Raw genomic sequence first — 25106 nt, 5'->3', positions numbered from 1 at the left:
GTCTGTCTGTTTATAAATAACAGTTAGGCCTACCTCTGTAGAGTCCTGTCTGTCTGTTTATAAATAACAGTTAGGCCTACCTCTGTAGAGTCCTGTCTGTCTGTTTTAGATAACAGTTAGGCCTACCTCTGTAGAGTCCTGTCTGTCTGTTTATAAATAACAGTTAGGCCTACCTCTGTAGAGTCCTGTCTGTCTGTTATAAATAACAGTTAGGCCTACCTCTGTAGAGTCCTGTCTGTCTGTTTATAAATAACAGTTAGGCCTACCTCTGTAGAGTCCTGTCTGTCTGTTTATAAATAACAGTTAGGCCTACCTCTGTAGAGTCCTGTCTGTCTGTTTTAGATAACAGTTAGGCCTACCTCTGTAGAGTCCTGTCTGTCTGTTTTAGATAACAGTTAGGCCTACCTCTGTAGAGTCCTGTCTGTCTGTTTTAGATAACGTTAGGCCTACCTCTGTAGAGTCCTGTCTGTCTGTTTTAGATAACAGTTAGGCCTACCTCTGTAGAGTCCTGTCTGTCTGTTTTAAATAACAGTTAGGCCTACCTCTGTAGAGTCCTGTCTGTCTGTTATAAATAACAGTTAGGCCTACCTCTGTAGAGTCCTGTCTGTCTGTTTTAGATAACGTTAGGCCTACCTCTGTAGAGTCCTGTCTGTCTGTTTTAGATAACGTTAGGCCTACCTCTGTAGAGTCCTGTCTGTCTGTTTATAAATAACAGTTAGGCCTACCTCTGTAGAGTCCTGTCTGTCTGTTTATAAATAACAGTTAGGCCTACCTCTGTAGAGTCCTGTCTGTCTGTTTATAAATAACAGTTAGGCCTACCTCTGTAGAGACCTGTCTGTCTGTTTTAGATAACAGTTAGGCCTACCTCTGTAGAGTCCTGTCTGTCTGTTTATAAATAACAGTTAGGCCTACCTCTGTAGAGTCCTGTCTGTCTGTTATAAATAACAGTTAGGCCTACCTCTGTAGAGTCCTGTCTGTCTGTTTATAAATAACAGTTAGGCCTACCTCTGTAGAGTCCTGTCTGTCTGTTTATAAATAACAGTTAGGCCTACCTCTGTAGAGTCCTGTCTGTCTGTTTTAGATAACAGTTAGGCCTACCTCTGTAGAGTCCTGTCTGTCTGTTTTAGATAACAGGCCTACCTCTGTAGAGTCCTGTCTGTCTGTTTATAAATAACGTTAGGCCTACCTCTGTAGAGTCCTGTCTGTCTGTTTTAGATAACAGGCCCACCTCTGTAGAGTCCTGTCTGTCTGTTTATAAATAACAGTTAGGCCTACCTCTGTAGAGTCCTGTCTGTCTGTTATAAATAACAGTTAGGCCTACCTCTGTAGAGTCCTGTCTGTCTGTTTTAGATAACAGTTAGGCCTACCTCTGTAGAGTCCTGTCTGTCTGTTATAAATAACAGTTAGGTCTACCTCTGTAGAGTCCTGTCTGTCTGTTTTAAATAACAGTTAGGCCTACCTCTGTAGAGTCCTGTCAGTCTGTTTTAAATAACAGTTAGGCCTACCTCTGTAGAGTCCTGTCTGTCTGTTTTAGATAACGTTAGGCCTACCTCTGTAGAGTCCTGTCTGTCTGTTTTAGATAACGTTAGGCCTACCTCTGTAGAGTCCTGTCTGTCTGTTTTAGATAACGTTAGGCCTACCTCTGTAGAGTCCTGTCTGTCTGTTTTAGATAACGTTAGGCCTACCTCTGTAGAGTCCTGTCTGTCTGTTTTAGATAACAGTTAGGCCTACCTCTGTAGAGTCCTGTCTGTCTGTTATAAATAACAGTTAGGCCTACCTCTGTAGAGTCCTGTCTGTCTGTTTATAGATAACAGTTAGGCCTACCTCTGTAGAGTCCTGTCTGTCTGTTTTAGATAACGTTAGGCCTACCTCTGTAGAGTCCTGTCTGTCTGTTTTAGATAACGTTAGGCCTACCTCTGTAGAGTCCTGTCTGTCTGTTTATAAATAACAGTTAGGCCTACCTCTGTAGAGTCCTGTCTGTCTGTTTATAAATAACAGTTAGGCCTACCTCTGTAGAGTCCTGTCTGTCTGTTTATAAATAACAGTTAGGCCTACCTCTGTAGAGTCCTGTCTGTCTGTTTATAAATAACAGTTAGGCCTACCTCTGTAGAGTCCTGTCTGTCTGTTTATAAATAACAGTTAGGCCTACCTCTGTAGAGTCCTGTCTGTCTGTTTATAAATAACAGTTAGGCCTACCTCTGTAGAGTCCTGTCTGTCTGTTTATAAATAACAGTTAGGCCTACCTCTGTAGAGTCCTGTCTGTCTGTTTTAGATAACAGTTAGGCCTACCTCTGTAGAGTCCTGTCTGTCTGTTTTAGATAACAGGCCTACCTCTGTAGAGTCCTGTCTGTCTGTTTATAAATAACGTTAGGCCTACCTCTGTAGAGTCCTGTCTGTCTGTTTTAGATAACAGGCCCACCTCTGTAGAGTCCTGTCTGTCTGTTTATAAATAACAGTTAGGCCTACCTCTGTAGAGTCCTGTCTGTCTGTTATAAATAACAGTTAGGCCTACCTCTGTAGAGTCCTGTCTGTCTGTTTTAGATAACAGTTAGGCCTACCTCTGTAGAGTCCTGTCTGTCTGTTATAAATAACAGTTAGGCCTACCTCTGTAGAGTCCTGTCTGTCTGTTTTAAATAACAGTTAGGCCTACCTCTGTAGAGTCCTGTCTGTCTGTTTTAAATAACAGTTAGGCCTACCTCTGTAGAGTCCTGTCTGTCTGTTTTAGATAACGTTAGGCCTACCTCTGTAGAGTCCTGTCTGTCTGTTTTAGATAACGTTAGGCCTACCTCTGTAGAGTCCTGTCTGTCTGTTTTAGATAACGTTAGGCCTACCTCTGTAGAGTCCTGTCTGTCTGTTTTAGATAACGTTAGGCCTACCTCTGTAGAGTCCTGTCTGTCTGTTTTAGATAACGTTAGGCCTACCTCTGTAGAGTCCTGTCTGTCTGTTTTAGATAACGTTAGGCCTACCTCTGTAGAGTCCTGTCTGTCTGTTTATAAATAACAGTTAGGCCTACCTCTGTAGAGTCCTGTCTGTCTGTTTATAAATAACAGTTAGGCCTACCTCTGTAGAGTCCTGTCTGTCTGTTTATAAATAACAGTTAGGCCTACCTCTGTAGAGTCCTGTCTGTCTGTTTATAAATAACAGTTAGGCCTACCTCTGTAGAGTCCTGTCTGTCTGTTTATAAATAACAGTTAGGCCTACCTCTGTAGAGTCCTGTCTGTCTGTTTATAAATAACAGTTAGGCCTACCTCTGTAGAGTCCTGTCTGTCTGTTTTAGATAACAGTTAGGCCTACCTCTGTAGAGTCCTGTCTGTCTGTTTTAGATAACAGGCCTACCTCTGTAGAGTCCTGTCTGTCTGTTTATAAATAACGTTAGGCCTACCTCTGTAGAGTCCTGTCTGTCTGTTTTAGATAACAGGCCTACCTCTGTAGAGTCCTGTCTGTCTGTTTATAAATAACAGTTAGGCCTACCTCTGTAGAGTCCTGTCTGTCTGTTATAAATAACAGTTAGGCCTACCTCTGTAGAGTCCTGTCTGTCTGTTTTAGATAACAGTTAGGCCTACCTCTGTAGAGTCCTGTCTGTCTGTTATAAATAACAGTTAGGCCTACCTCTGTAGAGTCCTGTCTGTCTGTTTATAAATAACAGTTAGGCCTACCTCTGTAGAGTCCTGTCTGTCTGTTTATAAATAACAGTTAGGCCTACCTCTGTAGAGTCCTGTCTGTCTGTTTTAGATAACGTTAGGCCTACCTCTGTAGAGTCCTGTCTGTCTGTTTTAGATAACAGTTAGGCCTACCTCTGTAGAGTCCTGTCTGTCTGTTTTAAATAACAGTTAGGCCTACCTCTGTAGAGTCCTGTCTGTCTGTTTTAGATAACGTTAGGCCTACCTCTGTAGAGTCCTGTCTGTCTGTTTTAGATAACGTTAGGCCTACCTCTGTAGAGTCCTGTCTGTCTGTTTATAGATAACAGTTAGGCCTACCTCTGTAGAGTCCTGTCTGTCTGTTTATAAATAACAGTTAGGCCTACCTCTGTAGAGTCCTGTCTGTCTGTTTATAAATAACAGTTAGGCCTACCTCTGTAGAGTCCTGTCTGTCTGTTTATAGATAACAGTTAGGCCTACCTCTGTAGAGTCCTGTCTGTCTGTTTTAGATAACAGTTAGGCCTACCTCTGTAGAGTCCTGTCTGTCTGTTTATAAATAACAGTTAGGCCTACCTCTGTAGAGTCCTGTCTGTCTGTTTATAAATAACAGTTAGGCCTACCTCTGTAGAGTCCTGTCTGTCTGTTTATAAATAACAGTTAGGCCTACCTCTGTAGAGTCCTGTCTGTCTGTTTATAAATAACAGTTAGGCCTACCTCTGTAGAGTCCTGTCTGTCTGTTTATAGATAACAGTTAGGCCTACCTCTGTAGAGTCCTGTCTGTCTGTTTATAAATAACAGTTAGGCCTACCTCTGTAGAGTCCTGTCTGTCTGTTTATAAATAACAGTTAGGCCTACCTCTGTAGAGTCCTGTCTGTCTGTTTTAGATAACGTTAGGCCTACCTCTGTAGAGTCCTGTCTGTCTGTTTATAGATAACAGTTAGGCCTACCTCTGTAGAGTCCTGTCTGTCTGTTTTAGATAACGTTAGGCCTACCTCTGTAGAGTCCTGTCTGTCTGTTTATAGATAACAGTTAGGCCTACCTCTGTAGAGTCCTGTCTGTCTGTTTTAGATAACAGTTAGGCCTACCTCTGTAGAGTCCTGTCTGTCTGTTTATAGATAACAGTTAGGCCTACCTCTGTAGAGTCCTGTCTGTCTGTTTATAGATAACAGTTAGGCCTACCTCTGTAGAGTCCTGTCTGTCTGTTTATAGATAACAGTTAGGCCTACCTCTGTAGAGTCCTGTCTGTCTGTTTATAAATAACAGTTAGGCCTACCTCTGTAGAGTCCTGTCTGTCTGTTTATAAATAACAGTTAGGCCTACCTCTGTAGAGTCCTGTCTGTCTGTTTATAAATAACAGTTAGGCCTACCTCTGTAGAGTCCTGTCTGTCTGTTTATAAATAACAGTTAGGCCTACCTCTGTAGAGTCCTGTCTGTCTGTTTATAAATAACAGTTAGGCCTACCTCTGTAGAGTCCTGTCTGTCTGTTTTAGATAACAGTTAGGCCTACCTCTGTAGAGTCCTGTCTGTCTGTTTTAGATAACAGTTAGGCCTACCTCTGTAGAGTCCTGTCTGTCTGTTTATAAATAACAGTTAGGCCTACCTCTGTAGAGTCCTGTCTGTCTGTTTTAGATAACAGTTAGGCCTACCTCTGTAGAGTCCTGTCTGTCTGTTTTAAATAACAGTTAGGCCTACCTCTGTAGAGTCCTGTCTGTCTGTTTTAGATAACAGTTAGGCCTACCTCTGTAGAGTCCTGTCTGTCTGTTTTAGATAACAGTTAGGCCTACCTCTGTAGAGTCCTGTCTGTCTGTTTTAGATAACGTTAGGCCTACCTCTGTAGAGTCCTGTCTGTCTGTTTTAGATAACGTTAGGCCTACCTCTGTAGAGTCCTGTCTGTCTGTTTTAGATAACAGTTAGGCCTACCTCTGTAGAGTCCTGTCTGTCTGTTTTAGATAACAGTTAGGCCTACCTCTGTAGAGTCCTGTCTGTCTGTTTTAGATAACAGTTAGGCCTACCTCTGTAGAGTCCTGTCTGTCTGTTTTAGATAACGTTAGGCCTACCTCTGTAGAGTCCTGTCTGTCTGTTTTAGATAACGTTAGGCCTACCTCTGTAGAGTCCTGTCTGTCTGTTTATAAATAACAGTTAGGCCTACCTCTGTAGAGTCCTGTCTGTCTGTTTATAAATAACAGTTAGGCCTACCTCTGTAGAGTCCTGTCTGTCTGTTTATAAATAACAGTTAGGCCTACCTCTGTAGAGTCCTGTCTGTCTGTTTTAGATAACAGTTAGGCCTACCTCTGTAGAGTCCTGTCTGTCTGTTTATAAATAACAGTTAGGCCTACCTCTGTAGAGTCCTGTCTGTCTGTTATAAATAACAGTTAGGCCTACCTCTGTAGAGTCCTGTCTGTCTGTTTATAAATAACAGTTAGGCCTACCTCTGTAGAGTCCTGTCTGTCTGTTTATAAATAACAGTTAGGCCTACCTCTGTAGAGTCCTGTCTGTCTGTTTTAGATAACAGTTAGGCCTACCTCTGTAGAGTCCTGTCTGTCTGTTTTAGATAACAGGCCTACCTCTGTAGAGTCCTGTCTGTCTGTTTATAAATAACAGTTAGGCCTACCTCTGTAGAGTCCTGTCTGTCTGTTTTAGATAACAAGCCTACCTCTGTAGAGTCCTGTCTGTCTGTTTATAAATAACAGTTAGGCCTACCTCTGTAGAGTCCTGTCTGTCTGTTATAAATAACAGTTAGGCCTACCTCTGTAGAGTCCTGTCTGTCTGTTTTAGATAACAGTTAGGCCTACCTCTGTAGAGTCCTGTCTGTCTGTTATAAATAACAGTTAGGCCTACCTCTGTAGAGTCCTGTCTGTCTGTTTTTAAATAACAGTTAGGCCTACCTCTGTAGAGTCCTGTCTGTCTGTTTTAGATAACAGTTAGGCCTACCTCTGTAGAGTCCTGTCTGTCTGTTTTAGATAACGTTAGGCCTACCTCTGTAGAGTCCTGTCTGTCTGTTTTAGATAACAGTTAGGCCTACCTCTGTAGAGTCCTGTCTGTCTGTTTTAGATAACGTTAGGCCTACCTCTGTAGAGTCCTGTCTGTCTGTTTTAGATAACAGTTAGGCCTACCTCTGTAGAGTCCTGTCTGTCTGTTTTAGATAACGTTAGGCCTACCTCTGTAGAGTCCTGTCTGTCTGTTTTAGATAACAGTTAGGCCTACCTCTGTAGAGTCCTGTCTGTCTGTTTATAAATAACAGTTAGGCCTACCTCTGTAGAGTCCTGTCTGTCTGTTTATAGATAACAGTTAGGCCTACCTCTGTAGAGTCCTGTCTGTCTGTTTATAAATAACAGTTAGGCCTACCTCTGTAGAGTCCTGTCTGTCTGTTATAAATAACAGTTAGGCCTACCTCTGTAGAGTCCTGTCTGTCTGTTTTAGATAACAGTTAGGCCTACCTCTGTAGAGTCCTGTCTGTCTGTTTATAAATAACAGTTAGGCCTACCTCTGTAGAGTCCTGTCTGTCTGTTTATAAATAACGTTAGGCCTACCTCTGTAGAGTCCTGTCTGTCTGTTTATAGATAACAGTTAGGCCTACCTCTGTAGAGTCCTGTCTGTCTGTTTATAAATAACAGTTAGGCCTACCTCTGTAGAGTCCTGTCTGTCTGTTTATAAATAACAGTTAGGCCTACCTCTGTAGAGTCCTGTCTGTCTGTTTTAGATAACAGTTAGGCCTACCTCTGTAGAGTCCTGTCTGTCTGTTTATAAATAACAGTTAGGCCTACCTCTGTAGAGTCCTGTCTGTCTGTTTATAAATAACAGTTAGGCCTACCTCTGTAGAGTCCTGTCTGTCTGTTTTAGATAACAGTTAGGCCTACCTCTGTAGAGTCCTGTCTGTCTGTTTTAGATAACAGTTAGGCCTACCTCTGTAGAGTCCTGTCTGTCTGTTTTAGATAACAGTTAGGCCTACCTCTGTAGAGTCCTGTCTGTCTGTTTTAGATAACAGTTAGGCCTACCTCTGTAGAGTCCTGTCTGTCTGTTTTAGATAACAGTTAGGCCTACCTCTGTAGAGTCCTGTCTGTCTGTTTTAGATAACAGTTAGGCCTACCTCTGTAGAGTCCTGTCTGTCTGTTTTAGATAACAGTTAGGCCTACCTCTGTAGAGTCCTGTCTGTCTGTTTATAGATAACAGTTAGGCCTACCTCTGTAGAGTCCTGTCTGTCTGTTTATAAATAACAGTTAGGCCTACCTCTGTAGAGTCCTGTCTGTCTGTTTATAGATAACAGTTAGGCCTACCTCTGTAGAGTCCTGTCTGTCTGTTTATAAATAACAGTTAGGCCTACCTCTGTAGAGTCCTGTCTGTCTGTTTATAAATAACAGTTAGGCCTACCTCTGTAGAGTCCTGTCTGTCTGTTTATAAATAACAGTTAGGCCTACCTCTGTAGAGTCCTGTCTGTCTGTTTATAAATAACAGTTAGGCCCACCTCTGTAGAGTCCTGTCTGTCTGTTTATAGATAACAGTTAGGCCTACCTCTGTAGAGTCCTGTCTGTCTGTTTATAAATAACAGTTAGGCCTACCTCTGTAGAGTCCTGTCTGTCTGTTTTAAATAACAGTTAGGCCTACCTCTGTAGAGTCCTGTCTGTCTGTTTTAGATAACGTTAGGCCTACCTCTGTAGAGTCCTGTCTGTCTGTTTATAAATAACAGTTAGGCCTACCTCTGTAGAGTCCTGTCTGTCTGTTTTAGATAACTAGGCCTACCTCTGTAGAGTCCTGTCTGTCTGTTTATAAATAACAGTTAGGCCTACCTCTGTAGAGTCCTGTCTGTCTGTTTATAAATAACAGTTAGGCCTACCTCTGTAGAGTCCTGTCTGTCTGTTTATAAATAACAGTTAGGCCTACCTCTGTAGAGTCCTGTCTGTCTGTTTATAAATAACAGTTAGGCCTACCTCTGTAGAGTCCTGTCTGTCTGTTTATAGATAACAGTTAGGCCTACCTCTGTAGAGTCCTGTCTGTCTGTTTTAAATAACAGTTAGGCCTACCTCTGTAGAGTCCTGTCTGTCTGTTTTAGATAACAGTTAGGCCTACCTCTGTAGAGTCCTGTCTGTCTGTTTATAAATAACAGTTAGGCCTACCTCTGTAGAGTCCTGTCTGTCTGTTTTAGATAACGTTAGGCCTACCTCTGTTGAGTCCTGTCTGTCTGTTTTAGATAACGTTAGGCCTACCTCTGTAGAGTCCTGTCTGTCTGTTTTAGATAACGTTAGGCCTACCTCTGTAGAGTCCTGTCTGTCTGTTTTAGATAACGTTAGGCCTACCTCTGTAGAGTCCTGTCTGTCTGTTTTAGATAACGTTAGGCCTACCTCTGTAGAGTCCTGTCTGTCTGTTTTAGATAACGTTAGGCCTACCTCTGTAGAGTCCTGTCTGTCTGTTTATAAATAACAGTTAGGCCTACCTCTGTAGAGTCCTGTCTGTCTGTTATAAATAACAGTTAGGCCTACCTCTGTGGAGTCCTGTCTGTCTGTTTATAAATAACAGTTAGGCCTACCTCTGTAGAGTCCTGTCTGTCTGTTTATAAATAACAGTTAGGCCTACCTCTGTAGAGTCCTGTCTGTCTGTTTATAAATAACAGTTAGGCCTACCTCTGTAGAGTCCTGTCTGTCTGTTTATAAATAACAGTTAGGCCTACCTCTGTAGAGTCCTGTCGGTCTGTTTATAAATAACAGTTAGGCCTACCTCTGTAGAGTCCTGTCTGTCTGTTTATAGATAACAGTTAGGCCTACCTCTGTAGAGTCCTGTCTGTCTGTTTTAGATAACAGTTAGGCCTACCTCTGTAGAGTCCTGTCTGTCTGTTTTAGATAACGTTAGGCCTACCTCTGTAGAGTCCTGTCTGTCTGTTTTAGATAACAGTTAGGCCTACCTCTGTAGAGTCCTGTCTGTCTGTTTATAAATAACAGTTAGGCCTACCTCTGTAGAGTCCTGTCTGTCTGTTTATAGATAACAGTTAGGCCTACCTCTGTAGAGTCCTGTCTGTCTGTTTTAGATAACAGTTAGGCCTACCTCTGTAGAGTCCTGTCTGTCTGTTTTAGATAACGTTAGGCCTACCTCTGTAGAGTCCTGTCTGTCTGTTTATAAATAACAGTTAGGCCTACCTCTGTAGAGTCCTGTCTGTCTGTTTATAAATAACAGTTAGGCCTACCTCTGTAGAGTCCTGTCTGTCTGTTTATAAATAACAGTTAGGCCTACCTCTGTAGAGTCCTGTCTGTCTGTTTTAGATAACAGTTAGGCCTACCTCTGTAGAGTCCTGTCTGTCTGTTTATAAATAACAGTTAGGCCTACCTCTGTAGAGTCCTGTCTGTCTGTTATAAATAACAGTTAGGCCTACCTCTGTAGAGTCCTGTCTGTCTGTTTATAGATAACAGTTAGGCCTACCTCTGTAGAGTCCTGTCTGTCTGTTTATAAATAACAGTTAGGCCTACCTCTGTAGAGTCCTGTCTGTCTGTTTTAGATAACAGTTAGGCCTACCTCTGTAGAGTCCTGTCTGTCTGTTTTAGATAACGTTAGGCCTACCTCTGTAGAGTCCTGTCTGTCTGTTTATAAATAACAGTTAGGCCTACCTCTGTAGAGTCCTGTCTGTCTGTTTTAGATAACTAGGCCTACCTCTGTAGAGTCCTGTCTGTCTGTTTATAAATAACAGTTAGGCCTACCTCTGTAGAGTCCTGTCTGTCTGTTTATAGATAACAGTTAGGCCTACCTCTGTAGAGTCCTGTCTGTCTGTTTATAGATAACAGTTAGGCCTACCTCTGTAGAGTCCTGTCTGTCTGTTTATAAATAACAGTTAGGCCTACCTCTGTAGAGTCCTGTCTGTCTGTTTATAAATAACAGTTAGGCCTACCTCTGTAGAGTCCTGTCTGTCTGTTTTTAGATAACAGTTAGGCCTACCTCTGTAGAGTCCTGTCTGTCTGTTTTAAATAACAGTTAGGCCTACCTCTGTAGAGTCCTGTCTGTCTGTTTTAGATAACGTTAGGCCTACCTCTGTAGAGTCCTGTTTGTCTGTTTTAGATAACGTTAGGCCTACCTCTGTAGAGTCCTGTCTGTCTGTTTTTAGATAACGTTAGGCCTACCTCTGTAGAGTCCTGTCTGTCTGTTTTAGATAACGTTAGGCCTACCTCTGTAGAGTCCTGTCTGTCTGTTTATAGATAACAGTTAGGCCTACCTCTGTAGAGTCCTGTCTGTCTGTTTATAGATAACAGTTAGGCCTACCTCTGTAGAGTCCTGTCTGTCTGTTTTAGATAACAGTTAGGCCTACCTCTGTAGAGTCCTGTCTGTCTGTTTATAAATAACAGTTAGGCCTACCTCTGTAGAGTCCTGTCTGTCTGTTTATAAATAACAGTTAGGCCTACCTCTGTAGAGTCCTGTCTGTCTGTTTATAAATAACAGTTAGGCCTACCTCTGTAGAGTCCTGTCTGTCTGTTTATAAATAACAGTTAGGCCTACCTCTGTAGAGTCCTGTCTGTCTGTTTATAAATAACAGTTAGGCCTACCTCTGTAGAGTCCTGTCTGTCTGTTTATAAATAACAGTTAGGCCTACCTCTGTAGAGTCCTGTCTGTCTGTTTATAAATAACAGTTAGGCCTACCTCTGTAGAGTCCTGTCTGTCTGTTTTTAAATAACAGTTAGGCCTACCTCTGTGGAGTCCTGTCTGTCTGTTTATAAATAACAGTTAGGCCTACCTCTGTAGAGTCCTGTCTGTCTGTTTATAAATAACAGTTAGGCCTACCTCTGTAGAGTCCTGTCTGTCTGTTTTAGATAACAGTTAGGCCTACCTCTGTAGAGTCCTGTCTGTCTGTTTATAAATAACAGTTAGGCCTACCTCTGTAGAGTCCTGTCTGTCTGTTTTAGATAACGTTAGGCCTACCTCTGTAGAGTCCTGTCTGTCTGTTTATAAATAACAGTTAGGCCTACCTCTGTAGAGTCCTGTCTGTCTGTTTTAGATAACAGGCCTACCTCTGTAGAGTCCTGTCTGTCTGTTTATAAATAACAGTTAGGCCTACCTCTGTAGAGTCCTGTCTGTCTGTTTATAAATAACAGTTAGGCCTACCTCTGTAGAGTCCTGTCTGTCTGTTTATAAATAACAGTTAGGCCTACCTCTGTAGAGTCCTGTCTGTCTGTTTTAGATAACAGTTAGGCCTACCTCTGTAGAGTCCTGTCTGTCTGTTTATAAATAACAGTTAGGCCTACCTCTGTAGAGTCCTGTCTGTCTGTTTTAGATAACAGTTAGGCCTACCTCTGTAGAGTCCTGTCTGTCTGTTTTAGATAACGTTAGGCCTACCTCTGTAGAGTCCTGTCTGTCTGTTTTAGATAACAGTTAGGCCTACCTCTGTAGAGTCCTGTCTGTCTGTTTATAAATAACAGTTAGGCCTACCTCTGTAGAGTCCTGTCTGTCTGTTTATAAATAACAGTTAGGCCTACCTCTGTAGAGTCCTGTCTGTCTGTTTTAGATAACAGTTAGGCCTACCTCTGTAGAGTCCTGTCTGTCTGTTTATAAATAACAGTTAGGCCTACCTCTGTAGAGTCCTGTCTGTCTGTTTTAGATAACAGTTAGGCCTACCTCTGTAGAGTCCTGTCTGTCTGTTTATAAATAACAGTTAGGCCTACCTCTGTAGAGTCCTGTCTGTCTGTTTTAGATAACTAGGCCTACCTCTGTAGAGTCCTGTCTGTTTTAAATAACAGTTAGGCCTACCTCTGTAGAGTCCTGTCTGTCTGTTTATAAATAACAGTTAGGCCTACCTCTGTAGAGTCCTGTCTGTCTGTTTTAGATAACAGTTAGGCCTACCTCTGTAGAGTCCTGTCTGTCTGTTTATAAATAACAGTTAGGCCTACCTCTGTAGAGTCCTGTCTGTCTGTTTATAAATAACAGTTAGGCCTACCTCTGTAGAGTCCTGTCTGTCTGTTTTAAATAACAGTTAGGCCTACCTCTGTAGAGTCCTGTCTGTCTGTTTTAGATAACGTTAGGCCTACCTCTGTAGAGTCCTGTCTGTCTGTTTATAAATAACAGTTAGGCCTACCTCTGTAGAGTCCTGTCTGTCTGTTTATAAATAACAGTTAGGCCTACCTCTGTAGAGTCCTGTCTGTCTGTTTTAAATAACAGTTAGGCCTACCTCTGTGGAGTCCTGTCTGTCTGTTATAAATAACAGTTAGGCCTACCTCTGTAGAGTCCTGTCTGTCTGTTTTAGATAACAGTTAGGCCTACCTCTGTAGAGTCCTGTCTGTCTGTTTATAAATAACGTTAGGCCTACCTCTGTAGAGTCCTGTCTGTCTGTTTTAGATAACAGGCCTACCTCTGTAGAGTCCTGTCTGTCTGTTTATAAATAACAGTTAGGCCTACCTCTGTAGAGTCCTGTCTGTCTGTTTTAGATAACAAGGCCTACCTCTGTAGAGTCCTGTCTGTCTGTTATAAATAACAGTTAGGCCTACCTCTGTAGAGTCCTGTCTGTCTGTTTTAGATAACAGTTAGGCCTACCTCTGTAGAGTCCTGTCTGTCTGTTATAAATAACAGTTAGGCCTACCTCTGTAGAGTCCTGTCTGTCTGTTTATAAATAACAGTTAGGCCTACCTCTGTAGAGTCCTGTCTGTCTGTTTTTAAATAACAGTTAGGCCTACCTCTGTAGAGTCCTGTCTGTCTGTTTTAGATAACGTTAGGCCTACCTCTGTAGAGTCCTGTCTGTCTGTTATAAATAACAGTTAGGCCTACCTCTGTAGAGTCCTGTCTGTCTGTTTTAAATAACAGTTAGGCCTACCTCTGTAGAGTCCTGTCTGTCTGTTTATAAATAACGTTAGGCCTACCTCTGTAGAGTCCTGTCTGTCTGTTTTAAATAACAGTTAGGCCTACCTCTGTGGAGTCCTGTCTGTCTGTTTATAAATAACAGTTAGGCCTACCTCTGTAGAGTCCTGTCTGTCTGTTTATAAATAACAGTTAGGCCTACCTCTGTAGAGTCCTGTCTGTTTTAAATAACAGTTAGGCCTACCTCTGTAGAGTCCTGTCTGTCTGTTTATAAATAACAGTTAGGCCTACCTCTGTAGAGTCCTGTCTGTCTGTTTTAGATAACAGGCCTACCTCTGTAGAGTCCTGTCTGTCTGTTTATAAATAACAGTTAGGCCTACCTCTGTAGAGTCCTGTCTGTCTGTTTTAGATAACAAGCCTACCTCTGTAGAGTCCTGTCTGTCTGTTTATAAATAACAGTTAGGCCTACCTCTGTAGAGTCCTGTCTGTCTGTTATAAATAACAGTTAGGCCTACCTCTGTAGAGTCCTGTCTTTCTGTTTATAAATAACAGTTAGGCCTACCTCTGTAGAGTCCTGTCTGTCTGTTTTAGATAACGTTAGGCCTACCTCTGTAGAGTCCTGTCTGTCTGTTATAAATAACAGTTAGGCCTACCTCTGTAGAGTCCTGTCTGTCTGTTTTAGATAACAGGCCTACCTCTGTAGAGTCCTGTCTGTCTGTTTTAGATAACGTTAGGCCTACCTCTGTAGAGTCCTGTCTGTCTGTTTTAGATAACAGTTAGGCCTACCTCTGTAGAGTCCTGTCTGTCTGTTTTAAATAACAGTTAGGCCTACCTCTGTGGAGATCTGTCTGTCTGTTATAAATAACAGTTAGGCCTACCTCTGTAGAGTCCTGTCTGTCTGTTTTAGATAACAGTTAGGCCTACCTCTGTAGAGTCCTGTCTGTCTGTTTATAAATAACGTTAGGCCTACCTCTGTAGAGTCCTGTCTGTCTGTTTTAGATAACAGGCCTACCTCTGTAGAGTCCTGTCTGTCTGTTTATAAATAACAGTTAGGCCTACCTCTGTAGAGTCCTGTCTGTCTGTTATAAATAACAGTTAGGCCTACCTCTGTAGAGTCCTGTCTGTCTGTTTTAGATAACAGTTAGGCCTACCTCTGTAGAGTCATGTCTGTCTGTTATAAATAACAGTTAGGCCTACCTCTGTAGAGTCCTGTCTGTCTGTTTATAAATAACAGTTAGGCCTACCTCTGTAGAGTCCTGTCTGTCTGTTTTAAATAACAGTTAGGCCTACCTCTGTAGAGTCCTGTCTGTCTGTTTTAGATAACGTTAGGCCTACCTCTGTAGAGTCCTGTCTGTCTGTTTTAAATAACAGTTAGGCCTACCTCTGTAGAGTCCTGTCTGTCTGTTTATAAATAACGTTAGGCCTACCTCTGTAGAGTCCTGTCTGTCTGTTTTAGATAACAGTTAGGCCTACCTCTGTAGAGTCCTGTCTGTCTGTTATAGATAACAGTTAGGCCTACCTCTGTAGAGTCCTGTCTGTCTGTTTTAGATAACAGTTAGGCCTACCTCTGTAGAGTCCTGTCTGTCTGTTTATAAATAACGTTAGGCCTACCTCTGTAGAGTCCTGTCTGTCTGTTTTAGATAACAGGCCTACCTCTGTAGAGTCCTGTCTGTCTGTTTATAAATAACAGTTAGGCCTACCTCTGTAGAGTCCTGTCTGTCTGTTTTAGATAACAGGCCTACCTCTGTAGAGTCCTGTCTGTCTGTTTATAAATAACAGTTAGGCCTACCTCTGTAGAGTCCTGTCTGTCTGTTTTAGATAACGTTAGGCCTACCTCTGTAGAGTCCTGTCTGTCTGTTTATAAATAACAGTTAGGCCTACCTCTGTAGAGTCCTGTCTGTCTGTTTTAGATAACGTTAGGCCTACCTCTGTAGAGTCCTGTCTGTCTGTTTTAGATAACAGGCCTACCTCTGTAGAGTCCTGTCTGTCTGTTTATAAATAACAGTTAGGCCTACCTCTGTAGAGTCCTGTCTGTCTGTTTTAGATAACAGGCCTACCTCTGTAGAGTCCTGTCTGTCTGTTTATAAATAACAGTTAGGCCTACCTCTGTAGAGTCCTGTCTGTCTGTTATAAATAACAGTTAGGCCTACCTCTGTAGAGTCCTGTCTGTCTGTTTATAAATAACAGTTAGGCCTACCTCTGTAGAGTCCTGTCTGTCTGTTTTAGATAACGTTAGGCCTACCTCTGTAGAGTCCTGTCTGTCTGTTATAAATAACAGTTAGGCCTACCTCTGTAGAGTCCTGTCTGTCTGTTTTAGATAACAGGCCTACCTCTGTAGAGTCCTGTCTGTCTGTTTTAGATAACGTTAGGCCTACCTCTGTAGAGTCCTGTCTGTCTGTTTATAAATAACAGTTAGGCCTACCTCTGTAGAGTCCTGTCTGTCTGTTTATAAATAACAGTTAGGCCTACCTCTGTAGAGTCCTGTCTGTTTTAAATAACAGTTAGGCCTACCTCTGTAGAGTCCTGTCTGTCTGTTTATAAATAACAGTTAGGCCTACCTCTGTAGAGTCCTGTCTGTCTGTTTTAAATAACAGTTAGGCCTACCTCTGTAGAGTCCTGTCTGTCTGTTTATAAATAACAGTTAGGCCTACCTCTGTAGAGTCCTGTCTGTCTGTTTTAAATAACAGTTAGGCCTACCTCTGTAGAGTCCTGTCTGTCTGTTTTAGATAACAGGCCTACCTCTGTAGAGTCCTGTCTGTCTGTTTTAAATAACAGTTAGGCCTACCTCTGTAGAGTCCTGTCTGTCTGTTTATAAATAACGTTAGGCCTACCTCTGTAGAGTCCTGTCTGTCTGTTTTAGATAACGTTAGGCCTACCTCTGTAGAGTCCTGTCTGTCTGTTTTAGATAACAGTTAGGCCTACCTCTGTAGAGTCCTGTCTGTCTGTTTATAAATAACGTTAGGCCTACCACTGTAGAGTCCTGTCTGTCTGTTTTAGATAACGTTAGGCCTACCTCTGTAGAGTCCTGTCTGTCTGTTTTAGATAACAGTTAGGCCTACCTCTGTAGAGTCCTGTCTGTCTGTTTTAGATAACAGGCCTACCTCTGTAGAGTCCTGTCTGTCTGTTTTAGATAACGTTAGGCCTACCTCTGTAGAGTCCTGTCTGTCTGTTTTAGATAACAGGCCTACCTCTGTAGAGTCCTGTCTGTTTGTTTTAGATAACGTTAGGCCTACCTCTGTAGAGTCCTGTCTGTCTGTTTTAGATAACGTTAGGCCTACCTCTGTAGAGTCCTGTCTGTCTGTTATAAATAACAGTTAGGCCTACCTCTGTAGAGTCCTGTCTGTCTGTTTATAAATAACAGTTAGGCCTACCTCTGTAGAGTCCTGTCTGTCTGTTTATAAATAACAGTTAGGCCTACCTCTGTAGAGTCCTGTCTGTCTGTTTTAGATAACAGTTAGGCCTACCTCTGTAGAGTCCTGTCTGTCTGTTATAAATAACAGTTAGGTCTACCTCTGTAGAGTCCTGTCTGTCTGTTTATAAATAACAGTTAGGCCTACCTCTGTAGAGTCCTGTCTGTCTGTTTATAAATAACAGTTAGGCCTACCTCTGTAGAGTCCTGTCTGTCTGTTATAAATAACAGTTAGGCCTACCTCTGTAGAGTCCTGTCTGTCTGTTTATAAATAACAGTTAGGCCTACCTCTGTAGAGTCCTGTCTGTCTGTTATAAATAACAGTTAGGCCTACCTCTGTAGAGTCCTGTCTGTCTGTTTATAAATAACAGTTAGGCCTACCTCTGTAGAGTCCTGTCTGTCTGTTATAAATAACAGTTAGGCCTACCTCTGTAGAGTCCTGTCTGTCTGTTTATAAATAACAGTTAGGCCTACCTCTGTAGAGTCCTGTCTGTCTGTTTTAGATAACAGGCCTACCTCTGTAGAGTCCTGTCTGTCTGTTTTAGATAACAGGCCTACCTCTGTAGAGTCCTGTCTGTCTGTTTTAGGCAGGGCCAGTGCCAGAGGCTGCAGATCCATCATGGGGTTGATGAGTTCAATGGTCTCATCCCCGCTCCCCTCCTCCAGGTCACTGTCCCCCTCCGAATCCCCCCCACCCTCAGCCGACGCCCCCTCTCCCCCCGGGCCCTCCGCATAGCTGCAGGAGGAGGAGCTAGAGAGGCGTGGCAGCGTGAGGGCAGGACTACACGGGTAGATGACCCGGTCCTCGTCGCCGGCGAAACACAACTCCTCACTGTGGGACGGAGAGCTGATGCTGTCGATGCCAGAGTCTCGATTGGCCAGTTTGCCGTCCGCTTGCGGCTGGAGGAGGGACAAGTTGTCTGAGGGGATCCCTGATTGGCTTTCTGACTCCGCCTGACCCCTTATCTCCACGGCGTCTGTGAGTTTCTCCGAGGCGCTATAACCGGACTCCATGGACAGGCGCTTGTCAGAGGCAGAGCACAACGCTCCTAGTTCTGGTTCTTTATCCTTATCCTCCTCCATGTTGTCTGTCTCCCTTGCTTTCTCTCCCAGCACCACGCCAGCCAATACAGCCAGCCCCTGAGGTAGGTCATCCAGCTCTTGAGAGGGACCAGGGGGGCAGGCCACGTGGAGACAGCCCAGAGTGAGCTCTGAGACTGGGGGAGAGAAGGGGACCCCACCTGGTCCTGTCTCCGGGACCCTGGGGGTGCAGAGACCCCCTCCCATGATATCAGGCACCACAATGATCTGCTCCCTGTAGAGTGAACACAGATAAGACAGTAGAATGTTACATTTATCTATCTATCTATCTATCTATCTATCTATCTATCTATCTATCTATCTATCTATCTATCTATCTATCATATATCTATCTATCTCTCTATCATATATCTATCTATCTATCATATATCTATCTATCTCTCTATCATATATCTATCTATCTATCTATCTATCTCTCTATCATATATCTATCTATCTATCTATCATATATCTATCTATATATCTATCATATATCTCTCTATCATATATCTATCTATATATCTATCATATATCTCTCTATCATATATCTATCTATCTCTCTATCATATATCTATCTATCTCTCTATCATATATCTATCTATCTCTCTATCATATGTCTGTCTGTCTTTACAGTCTGTCTGTCTGTCTTTACAGTCTGTCTGTCTTTACTGTCTGTCTGTCTTTACTGTCTGTCTGTCTTTACTGTCTTTACTGTCTTTACTGTCTGTCTGTCTGTCTGTCTGTCTGTCTGTCTGTCTGTCTGTCTGTCTGTCTGTCTGTCTGTCTGTCTGTCTGTCTGTCTGTGTCTTTACAGTATGTCTATCTATTTTTCTATCTATCGATCATGCTATCGATCTATCTTACCTCTCAAACTTCTCAATGAGGGAGAGCACACAGGCGGTGGGGGAGGAGCTTCCCTCGGCACGGGGGAGTGTCGGCGGTCGGCAGGGTCCTCCCCCTCTGGGGTCTGCAGGAAGAGGTCTGCAGGGTGGAGGAGGTGGGAGGGGCTTGTCCGGGGCGCGGAGGCAGGGCCTAGGAGCACCAGCACTCTGCTGCAGGTGAGGAGGCTTTGGGGGCACTGAGGAGAAATAACAGAACATACAACATGTTACTGACTGAGGAGAAATAACAACATACAACATGTTACTGACTGAGGAGAAATAACAGAACATACAACATGTTACTGACTGAGGAGAAATAACACAACATACAACATGTTACTGACTGAGGAGAAATAACAGAACATACAACATGTTACTGACTGAGGAGAAATAACAGAACATACAACATGTTACTGACTGAGGAGAAATAACAGAACATACAACATGTTACTGACTGAGGAGAAATGACACAACATACAACATGTTACTGACTGAGGAGAAATAACAGAACATACAACATGTTACTGACTGAGGAGAAATAACAGAACATACACATGTTACTGACTGAGGAGAAATAACAGAACATACAACATGTTACTGACTGAGGAGAAATAACAGAACATACAACATGTTACTGACTGAGGAGAAATAACAGAACATACAACATGTTACTGACTGAGGAGAAATAACAGAACATACATGTTACTGACTGAGGAGAAATAACAGAACATACAACATGTTACTGACTGAGGAGAAATAACACAACATACAACATGTTACTGACTGAGGAGAAATAACAGAACATACAACATGTTACTGACTGAGGAGAAATAACACAACATAGAACATGTTACTGACTGAGGAGAAATAACACAACATACAACATGTTACTGACTGAGGAGAAATAACAGAACATACAACATGTTACTGACTGAGGAGAAATAACAGAACATACAACATGTTACTGACTGAGGAGAAATAACACAACATACAACATGTTACTGACTGAGGAGAAATAACAGAACATACAACATGTTACTGACTGAGGAGAAATAACAGAACATACAACATGTTACTGACTGAGGAGAAATAACACAACATACAACATGTTACTGACTGAGGAGAAATAACAGAACATACAACATGTTACTGACGAGGAGAAATAACAGAACATACAACATGTTACTGACTGAGGAGAAATAACAGAACATACAACATGTTACTGACTGAGGAGAAATAACACAACATACAACATGTTACTGACTGAGGAGAAATAACAGAACATACAACATGTTACTGACTGAGGAGAAATAACAGAACATACAACATGTTACTGACTGAGGAGAAATAACAGAACATACAACATGTTACTGACTGAGGAGAAATAACAGAACATACAACATGTTACTGACTGAGGAGAAATAACAGAACATACAACATGTTACTGACTGAGGAGAAATAACACAACATACAACATGTTACTGACTGAGGAGAAATAACAGAACATACAACATGTTACTGACTGAGGAGAAATAACAGAACATACAACATGTTACTGACTGAGGAGAAATAACACAACATACAACATGTTACTGACTGAGGTGAAATAACAGAACATACAACATGTTACTGACAGGTGAAATAACAGAACATACAACATGTTACTGACTGAGGAGAAATAACAGAACATACAACATGTTACTGACTGAGGAGAAATAACAGAACATACATGTTACTGACTGAGGAGAAATAACAGAACATACAACATGTTACTGACTGAGGAGAAATAACACAACATACAACATGTTACTGACTGAGGAGAAATAACACAACATACAACATGTTACTGACTGAGGAGAAATAACAGAACATACAACATGTTACTGACTGAGGAGAAATAACAGAACATACAACATGTTACTGACTGAGGAGAAATAACACAACATACAACATGTTACTGACTGAGGAGAAATAACAGAACATACAACATGTTACTGACTGAGGAGAAATAACAGAACATACAAGGTGCTGGTTATCTTCGTAAAACGTATTTATTTAAACTACAGTAATGACAGTGTTACTGCACACGTACGAAGAAATGTACTGGTCTATTTATTGTCCTACTTTGGTTACTCATTGTGAAGTCGAAGATTTTCTAGTTGATATGGTAAGACAGAAATGTTACCTTGTGGTTTTGGCCCAGGTAAGGGAGGACGTCTCTTGAGGGCGGTGGAGGGCACTTCTTGAGGAGTTCCACTCTCATTGTCTCCTCCGTTACAGCCGTGTCCAGCGGGGTGCAGCAGGGGCATGGATGGGTGCAGACCAAGGGACCCGGAGGTCAGGGATCCGGGGTCTGAGCTTAGACGAGGGGTCCGGGTGTCTGAGTCATCGGCGTTGGCACCGAGGCAGGCACCGTGAGCACCAGGATCCAGAGACAAGCTCTTAGTCATCAGCCGAGGACTGGAAGAGGACGGGCCTGGGGAAGAAACAAAAGGTTGGACATTAATTATACATAAATATACATTATAGATTATACCTGGGATTGGAGGTGGAGTGGCCTGGGGGAGGGACAGACAGATATGTCAGTCAAGGCTTTCTCCTACCATGGGTTTACAACACTTCAGATCTAACTGGTTGTCTGTGTCAAACCTCCTATGTTTTGCTTTTGAAGTAGCATTCGGTAAGAATTAAACATGGGAAGTGTAACGAACAGCGGTAGAGAGAGAAAGGTGTGTGTTTTATCACTGGGATTAATTTCTACTTTTCTTATATATATATATATATTTTTTTTTTCTTCATTCCACAGTCAATGTTCAATGCCCACAGTGTCCAGAGGTCAGAGACAATAGAATAGACTGGCTCGGGCTAATGAGAAAACGACGATTCCACAGGCAGATAGATTCAATCTGTTTCAGTTCGGTCTGCTGGACACTAATCTTTAATTGGTCAATGTGCTGCGGTGTTAATGCTTATGTAACACCACCAAGGTCACCAGTTCTATTTCTGTATAAGAATGTATCCACTCACTGAACTGTAAGTCTGTTTGGATAACAGTGTCTGCCAGGTGGTGTATATTAATGGAGATAACAGTGTCTGCCAGGTGGTGTATATTAATGGGGATAACAGTGTCTGCCAGGTGGTGTATATTAATGGAGATAACAGTGTCTGCCAGGTGGTGTATATTAATGGAGATAACAGTGTCTGCCAGGTGGTGTATATTAATGGAGATAACAGTGTCTGCCAGGTAGTGTATATTAATGGAGATAACAGTGTCTGCCAGGGGGTGTATATTAATGGAGATAACAGTGTCTGCCAGGTGGTGTATATTAATGGAGATAACAGTGTCTGCCAGGTGGTGTATATAAACAGAGATAACAGTGTCTGCCAGGTGATGTATATTAATGGAGATAACAGTGTCTGCCAGGTGGTGTATATTAATGGAGATAACAGTGTCTGCCAGGTGAAGGGTATATTAATGGAGATAACAGTGTCTGCCAGGTGGTGTATATTAACGGAGATAACAGTGTCTGCCAGGAGGTGTATATTAACGGAGATAACAGTGTCTACCAGGTGGCGTAAATTAATGGAGATAACAGTGTCTGCCAGGTGGTGTATATTAATGGAGATAAGTGTCTGCCAGGTGAGGTATATTAACGGAGATAACAGTGTCTGCCAGGAGGTGTATATTAACGGAGATAACAGTGTCTGCCAGGTGGCGTAAATTAACGGAGATAACAGTGTCTGCCAGGTGGTGTATATTAATGGAGATAACAGTGTCTGCCAGGTGGTGTATATTAATGGAGATAACAGTGTCTGCCAGGTGGTGTATATTAACGGAGATAACAGTGTCTGCCAGGAGGTGTATATTAACGGAGATAACAGTGTCTGCCAGGTGGTGTATATTAATGGAGATACTTAGACCAGGGCCCTATGGAACCCTATTCCCTATATATAGTGCACTAGTTTTGACCAGAGCTCTATGGCACCCTATTCCCTCTATATAGTACACTACTTTAGACCAGAGCCCTATGACACCCTATTCCCTATATAGAGCACTACTTTAGACCAGGGCCCTATGGAACCCTATTCCCTATATATAGTGCACTACTTTAGACCAGAGCCCTATAGAACCCTATTCCCTACATAGAGCACTACTTTAGACCAGAGCCCTATGGCACCCTATTCCCTATATAGTGCACTAGTTTTGACCAGAGTCCTATGGGGGACTACATAAGTAGTGCACTACATAGGGAATGGGGTTCCATTCCAGATGTACTCAGTCTCTGTCTCTGTGTTTACTAGTGTTATCATAGACAGAGTAGAGCTGCAGAGCGTCAAACCCTCAGTCCTTCAGGGTGTGTGTGTGTGTGTGTGTGTGTGTGTGTGTGTGTGTGTGTGTGTGTGTGTGTGTGTGTGTGTGTGTGTGTGTGTGTGTGTGTGTGTGTGTGTGTGTGTGTCTGTGCGCTTGAGTGACCTGCCATGCAAAATGCAAGCCGTTCGCAGACAGACTGCTGACGAGACATTGCGATGGTTTTCTACGCCCCTGGGGAATAGAGCAGTAAGAGGATAACAAATGATTTTATGGAGAGAGAGAGAGAGAAAAAAAAATGCTTTAACTTTGACAGACACATGAGAGAACAGTAGTATGTTTACTGAAGAGGACATAAAGATAGTGTGAGAGGGGGGGGACGACTGAAAGAATGAATGTGTTATTGGCTCAAACTGTCACTTCAACAGCCTAACCTTACCACCTAAATGACAATGTAAGGGATCCCAGCTTGCACATAACGTTCTGAGAACCATATGTTTTGGTGAAAGCATGGTTGTCCTATGTTTATTTTGCGTACAACCATCCAACAACTTTCTGGGAATGGTGCAGGATAGTTGCTTGGCTTTGAAACATTCTCAGCACTTGACAAAAACAACAACAACAAAAAAGTAATTTTCTTGGTATTTCATTACGTTAACAGAACGTTTCCTAAAAGTTAGAACATGGTTACATTTCATTTCTATTTTGGTAATGTTCTAGGAACGTTCTTGAAACTGGTTTGACGTTGGGAATGTTCTCGAAATAGTTCAGAGAACGTTAACAAACAAAGTTCTTCTGGGGGGAATTTTAGTACTTAAGCGTAACGTTTTCTACAGGTTTCATCACGTGACAAATGTTATTTAGGATCTGAGGACCCATGCCGAACGTTTTCCGTCTCCTGATGGTGAATAGGCTTTGTCCTGCCTTCTTTATGACTGTCTTACTGTGTGTGGACCATGTTAGTTTGTTGGTGATGTGGACACCAAGTAACTTGAAGCTCTCAATCTGCTCCACCTACAGACCCTTCAATGAGAACGGGGGAGTGCTCGGTCCTCCTTTTCCTGTTTTCCTATTTAAAGTAATGTTCTCAAATTGTTCTGAGAACGTGAAGAAAATGTCCAATAAAAAAAAAAAAACACAAGAAAACTTCAGTAACGTTCAGAGAACGTTCTAATAATGTTATTTAAAAACATATACATTCCGTGCTCAGCATCAATAGAACTCTGTCCATCCTCTATCCCCAGAATTGACTCTGTACCGGTACCACCTGTATAGAGCCTCGCTACTGTTATTTTCACTGTCATTTTTCTTAAAAAAAAATATTTCTTTACTTATCTATTGTTTACCTAATACCTACTTTTTACTTAAAAATTGCACTGTTGGTTAGGGCTTGTAAGTAAGCATTTCACTGTAGGTCTACTACACCTGTTGTATTCAGAATTTCACTGTAAGGTCTACTACACCTGTTGTATTCAGCATTTCACTGTGAGGTCTACTACACCTGTTGTATTCAGCATTTCACTGTGAGGTCTACTACACCTGTTGTATTCAGCATTTCACTGTAAGGTCTACTACACCTGTTGTATTCAGCATTTCACTGTAAGGTCTATTACGCCTGCTGTATTCAGCATTTCACTGTAAGGTCTACTACACCTGTTGTATTCAGCATTTCACTGTAAGGTCTACTACGCCTGTTGTATTCAGCATTTCACTGTAAGGTCTACTACACCTGTTGTATTCAGCATTTCACTGTAAGGTCTACTACACCTGTTGTATTCAGCATTTCACTGTAAGGTCTACTACACCTGTTGTATTCAGCGACGTGACAAATAAACTTTGATTTGATCTTGTGTGTTCTTAAGAGGGTTCAGGTGTGTTGGCCACGCCCACTGATTGGCCACACCTGATCTTAATGAGTGCTTGTTTCCTTTGAAATGAGGTTTGTTTGAATAGACTAAAATGAACAGATTTGTATGCATAAAAAAAACAACATGGCATGCTATCTCCATCCAGGTGGTGTAGTGAACTAATTC

The 25106-nt window shown here is 42.2% G+C and overlaps 1 protein-coding gene across 2 annotated transcripts in view; it reads right to left on the bottom strand.

Moving 5' to 3' along the window:
* Positions 1-25106, bottom strand: part of LOC106566349 (FYVE, RhoGEF and PH domain-containing protein 1) — a 167209-nt gene that overhangs the window by 70122 nt on the left and 71981 nt on the right. For both annotated transcript variants that reach the window (XM_045692846.1, XM_045692847.1), the window contains exons 2-4: positions 20950-21240; positions 18748-18961; positions 17362-18118 (exon numbers count right to left, since the gene is read on the bottom strand). In XM_045692846.1, the coding sequence (XP_045548802.1) occupies positions 17362-18118; positions 18748-18961; positions 20950-21240 (1262 nt within the window). The remainder of the gene's footprint in view (positions 1-17361; positions 18119-18747; positions 18962-20949; positions 21241-25106) is intronic.

This window comes from Salmo salar, chromosome ssa13 (genome assembly GCF_905237065.1).
Source record: "Salmo salar chromosome ssa13, Ssal_v3.1, whole genome shotgun sequence".
Classification (NCBI taxonomy): Eukaryota; Metazoa; Chordata; class Actinopteri; order Salmoniformes; family Salmonidae; genus Salmo; species Salmo salar.
This window is presented reverse-complemented; position numbering and strand designations above follow the sequence as displayed.